This window comes from Orycteropus afer, unplaced genomic scaffold (genome assembly GCF_000298275.1).
Source record: "Orycteropus afer afer isolate SDZICR_OR568_19922 unplaced genomic scaffold, OryAfe1.0 scaffold00273, whole genome shotgun sequence".
Classification (NCBI taxonomy): Eukaryota; Metazoa; Chordata; class Mammalia; order Tubulidentata; family Orycteropodidae; genus Orycteropus; species Orycteropus afer.
Window position 1 is genome coordinate 376,812 of NW_006921860.1, and position 5,650 is coordinate 382,461.

Consider the following 5,650-nt stretch of genomic DNA (forward strand, 5'->3'; position numbering starts at 1 on the left):
GTCCATCTCCTGGCCCCTCCTACCTCCTCACACCTGGTCCATCTCCTGGCCCCTCCCACCTCCTCACACCTGGTCCATCTCCTGGCCCCTCCTACTTCCTCACTCCTCCTCACACCTGGTCTGTGCCCTGGCCCCTTCAATCTCCTCCTGCCCCACCTTTGACTAGAATCATGGTGGCCCACCGTCCTCAATGCTGCCTTTCTGAAACTGCCTCCAAATGAGATGCCCATTGTTTACTATTCTCCCATCTTCCCAACTCCTCGTCCCTGGGGGTGACTTGAATTCAGAGGACAGTGCTGGTGACTGAGGCAGGTAAGGCGGTGAACGGTGAACAAAGTGGAAACAGAAAGAAGCTGGGCTAGAGGTAAGTCCGAGGGAGGCGGCCTGGAAATGGAGGGAGTGGGCGTGGCCACGGGAGTGGGGGGACCATGGGAGTGGGTGTGCCACAGAAGTGGGCGGGGTCAGAGGCACCACCCCCTAGGGACAAGACAAGTGTTTCCACCCAGGGGGACTCGGGCACAGAGACCATGAAGGTTTAATCAACTCAGTAGAAGTTGGGGGTGGGGATAAACTACAGGCAGGAGGCCGTGGCAGGCTGGCACAGTGGCAGGACCGGAACCAAATGGGCTGCAGCCACGTGCTACGGATTCCCCCGAGCCACTGGCTGCCACACGCCCCAGGCCCTTGCCTTGGCTGGGGGCTTCAATGGGTCTGGAGGGCAGCTCAGAGGTCGGATGGCTGCCAGGGTCAGGTGAGTCAGGCACCTGGGTCTTTGCCGCCCCAGCCTAACTTTGGTCTATAGCTGCGGTGACAGAGAAGCAGACCGTGGCCTTCCAACTGTGCAGATGAGGCATCAGGCCGGGGCAGGTTAAGGAAGCTGTGCACAGTCCGGGCGAGAAGAGGCAGCGTGGGCTGACATCTGAGCCCCTGACGCCTGAGGGAGGCTCTCCTCACACGCACAGCTGCGCCTGGTGCTGCGGAATGGCTGGTGGACGGAGGGGAAGGGCTTTGGTGCTTAGTACACAGGCCGGACCCGGACCGCCCTGGAGGCTGGCAGCAGCTGGGGGGCAGGTACCCACCCTGATGTGGAGCTCCCGCTCGGACGTGAGGGGCAAAGGCCCTGAGGGCACTTGCCTGGGCTTAGGGTAGGCCTCTGGGCCTCAGAGGAGAAACAGGTTGCATTCAGCCCTGTGAGAGCTTTCAAGAACAGTTCCTCTCCATACCTCCCCAGAAACACACTCCTGTGAGGACACACCTGTTGCAGGTTCACGGAGAAACAGACCCTGCCACCTGCTTCCCTCGGAGAGCTCTGCACCGATGTGCTGATATGGCAGAGTGCCCACTGACAGGCCAGAGTCCTGAGGTGCAAAGTGAGGGCGGCAGGAGGAGGGGGAGGGTGGGCGATTTCTGAAGCACAGGCCGCCCCCAGGTGTCAGTACTGCACAGGGCAGAACGTGCCTGCCTAGGCTCAGCCCCTTTGCGTGAGATTCCAGGTGACGTATTCTCATCACAAAACCTCCCAACCCACGGGCAACCACTCAGCACACACGAGGGCCCCTGCCACCCTCCCTGAATGAGTGAGTTCTCCTGGTGCACTTAGGACAGGATGAACTTCACACGTCTTCCGCTGAACGGCAGTATGCGTCCGCACGCACTAACCCAAGTGCAGACGCCAGGCACAGGCCTCAGCGAGCCCTACTAGGAGGTGGCACCCTCCTCAGGGAGCCCGAAGGTGCAGACGGTTAGGCATTCAGCCACTCCCTCAAAGGCTGGAAGTTCGAGTCCACATGGAGGTGCCTTGAAAGGAACACCTGGCGATCTGCTGTGAAAACCAGCCACCGACGGAGCAGTTCTGCTAGATACACACGGGGTCACGGTGAGTTGGCGCTGACATGACGGCAGCTGGCTTTCTTGTTCCCCCTGCAGGGCAGCTTCCACTGCTCCCCTGGTTGTACTGCTGGGTAGCGTCCTGCAGACCACGCGAGACCCATCACAGGTAAGCAGGCTCATCTAAGATCAGCCACTGCACACGGTAAGGTCTTCACAGACAGGAATTCCACCTTACAGGCCCCTGACCAGACAGGAGCGCAAGGCCCACCCAAGCTGATCAGCATGGCTTCCGGCAAGCAGAACGAGACAAGCCGCCCGGGAACGGTGGCTCTCACCCAGGACAGTTTCTGCTCTCCTTTGTAACAGACGGCTCGATTTCTCTTGGTATTCGAACAAGCTTTTCTGCTTGGCTGGGAGCTTAGATATCCCCCATTTACATGCCTCTCTCTAATCTGACCCTTGAAAAGAGATCCGCTCTTACCTCCCAGAGTGAGCATCAGCCTGGTGAAACCAGGTTTAGAAAAAGTCCTTCTGTTCCCGGTCTGCTTGCCTTTCTGGCTCGGGCTGAGAGAGGGGCATACGCTGTAACGCGGAAGGTGGACAGGCTTGGTGATGCTGCTCATCCAGGACTCGGCTAGAACGTTTTCCCAGGCAAGACGGAAGCCATGGGGCTGCGACTGCTGCTGTCTTTGCCCAAGTCCATAAAGATGTACAACAAGCAAGAGATGAGAAACAACAGAGAGAATACACTCTGTCCTAGAAAGGGCTTTATAGTGTTTGAAACATTCACTCAAATCCTCTGAGACTGATTTCATAGGTTTAGTCTTTTGTCTCCTACTCTGTGTCCTTGTGTTAACCTAAGGGAAAGCAGTGAGAGGTGGTCCAGGCCCAATGACCAGGCCTGGCTCTGGCGGTGCCAGGCATTCGTGTAGCCCAGCTGGTCCCTGGGCACACTGGAAAGCTGACTGCAGCAACGCTTGCAGAGAGGTGGCCCCTTGGCAGACAGTGGTCAACACAGACAGGCTGTTAAGGACCGAGATGAAGGAAGGGACTGTCCACAATGTCCAGAGCGAAGCACATGGAATGGGGCCACAGAGAAAGCTCCCGGAAGAAAGCTCCTGTTTAAGATCACCTACCACCACGCACCAGCTTTCCTACGGGTCTTGACAAGCGTGATCGGGGCAGTGGTGGTTCTGGTGTAGAATTCCCACCTTCCCTCCAAGAGACCCAGGTTTGATTCCCGGCCAGTGGACCTCAGGCAACCACCACCCATCTGTAAGAGGAGGCTGGATGATGGGGAACAGGTCTCAGTGGCGATTCTACACTGTGAAGACTAGAGAGAGAGATAGGCCTGCCATCTGATCAGATCAGTCTGTGAAAACCCTGTGGATCCAATGATCCTATCTGCAGCCCGTCAAGGGGCAGGCGCAGGACGGGCAGCGATCGGCTCTGCGCGCAGAGGGTGCCACGAGGCGGGCGGCTGGACAGCTGACCGCAGTCACAAGGACGTGCGTCTGGGAGGCGAGCCGGGAGGGCGCCCCAAGACACTACCTGACAGGAGAGGTGCAGCCTGGGCCCCGGGCGGGGCCTGCAAGTGGACCCCTGGGCCAGTGGGGGACTCCCGTCCCCGGGGCTGGCCGGCAGAAGCCCTGTCTGCGACCAGCCGAGGAGCGAAGCTAAGGGCAGGCGCGGAGGGAGGGGCGGCCACTGCCGCGCCTCTGAACCCCGGCCCTCGGTCTACACCATGCGGGGCGCTCCTCCTGGACGGGAGCCCGCCTGGGACACGCAGCCGTCTGTCACCTCCACCCGCTGACCTCTCACCTGCGGCCAATGAGGGGCGGGACCTGAACTTACGTTCCAGTCTATGGTCCCGAAGAAGGGATGGCGCTTAATCTCCTCCACTCCGTCCAGGCCAGCACCTGCGACAACAAGGGGAGACGCGCATCAGGACCCCAGATGGCCCCTCGCTGGGCGCGCCCCCAGCACAGCCGGGCGGGGGCTGGGCAGCGGACCAGGGCTGTCCTGAGGAGACCCTGAGCCATGCTGGTAACACAAGACAGGGGTCGGCTGGCTGGGGGTCAACGGTGCAAGCGAAGGAAGCTGGGAGGGGAGGCGCCTCGAGAACAGGCCGAGGCCGGGAAAGCCCAGCACTGCCACACTCCCGGCGAGTGACGTACTTCCGGCCTGGTGAGCCCTGGGCTGCCTGAAAACGCCCGCACCGTTCTCTGGGTATGCGCACGCGCACTTGCGCGCTTTGTCTGTCATCTCCCCCTCGCTTCCGTCATCTGCGGCGCACGTGGAAAGGCAACACCCTCTGAGCTCAAGGCCAAGGGCGTTGTACGAGCTTCTCTGTACGAGCTTCTCACTTGATCCAACGTGTGAACCGTGTTATCTCCAGGATGGCGGGTCGGGAGCCAGGGGGTACACAGAGGCTGGAAGCAGCGGGCCAGGGCTGGGGAGGGGCGGGGCTCCAGGCAGGCGCGCGCCCAGGCTCAGGGGCATGTTCCTGCTGAACACAGCCCCAGCGCAGCTGCCCGCCGCGTGGAGCTCCGGCGGCAGCCAGGCCCACCACGACAGACCCACTTCCGCCCGTCGCACTCGGCGACCACAGCCTCTCACCCAACATGACTCCCCGGGAAGTCCACACTAGGGGCCTGCAGGCCCTTCACCCCTGCCACGCTGGCGCTGGTCCGTCCCTCCCCCAGGCGTGCCCTTGACCCTGCCCTGCTTCTCAGTGTCTGTGGCTTTGCCTGGGGCGGTTCTCTGCTTAGAAGCCCCTCCACACCACTTGCCCCTTGCTAGCACATGACACCCTCCGAGAGCCACCCGGAAGGCTTTTCTGCGACTTCCCGTCGGCACCGACCCAAGGACAGCAAGCTTTCCGAGCAGTTGGTGTCTCTGTACACACTTCTAATATTGCACACGTCACACTGTACGATAAACGTGTGCAAATGAGTAACTCATGACTCCTCCTGCTGCCACCCCTAAAAGTCACATTCAAAATAAACATCAATTGGATGCCAAGGCTCACAACATGTGACAACGGCAAGGCCTCACTACCCAATACACGGGGAAACAAGCTCCACCCTCTTCCTCCTCTTCCCCTGGACACGTAGAGACAAACTCCGCCCCTTCCTCCTTTCGCCACCCATCTACCTCTCCCACATCTCACACCGGAAGGCTGCGGCCTGTGTCTTTGCTGTTGATCCCTTCTCCAAAAAAGTCCTGTCTGTCTCCCTCTGCCCCTCCTGCCTTCCGATTCCTGGATCTGTTCCTTCTTCCTGACGCTGCTTCCTGCTCTCTGACACGTGGACCAACTCAGCCTCTGTTCTGCAGGCTTACTACCCAGCAGCAGGTGATCAATGAAGCCCACTGAAGACTTCTGTCCTTTATTTACATTTTCATCTGTGTGGGTTTCCCTGTGTCCCCCAGAAGATACGATCAAGTCCTAACCCCTGGTCAGGGCCTTTGCAGATGACATTAGTCCCGACCCAAGATGATTGGTGCTCTTGTACAGGGAGACACAGGGGACACAGCCAGGACCCAAGATGACTGGTGTTCTTGTACAGGGAGAGACAGGGGACGTGGCCAGGACGCAAGATGACTGGTGTTCTTGTACAGGGAGAGACAGGGGACGTGGCCAGGACCCAAGATGACTGGTGCTCTTGTACAGGGAGAGACACACAGGGGACACGGCCAGAAGATGGAGGCAGAGACTGGAGCGATGCTACCACGAGGCAATGAATGCCGGAGGCCACCAGGAGCTGGAAGAGACAAAGAAGGACCTTCCCGGGAAACTTCAGAAGTAGCACGGTCCAGC

The 5,650-nt window shown here is 59.7% G+C and overlaps 1 protein-coding gene across 1 annotated transcript in view; it reads right to left on the reverse strand.

The window, feature by feature from the left end:
* The window catches only part of RPS6KA2 (ribosomal protein S6 kinase A2), a 219,437-nt gene that overhangs the window by 49,578 nt on the left and 164,209 nt on the right, over positions 1–5,650 (reverse strand). Inside the window, exon 9 of the mRNA XM_042782257.1 lies at positions 3,685–3,749. Coding sequence (XP_042638191.1) covers positions 3,685–3,749 — 65 coding nt within the window. The remainder of the gene's footprint in view (positions 1–3,684; positions 3,750–5,650) is intronic.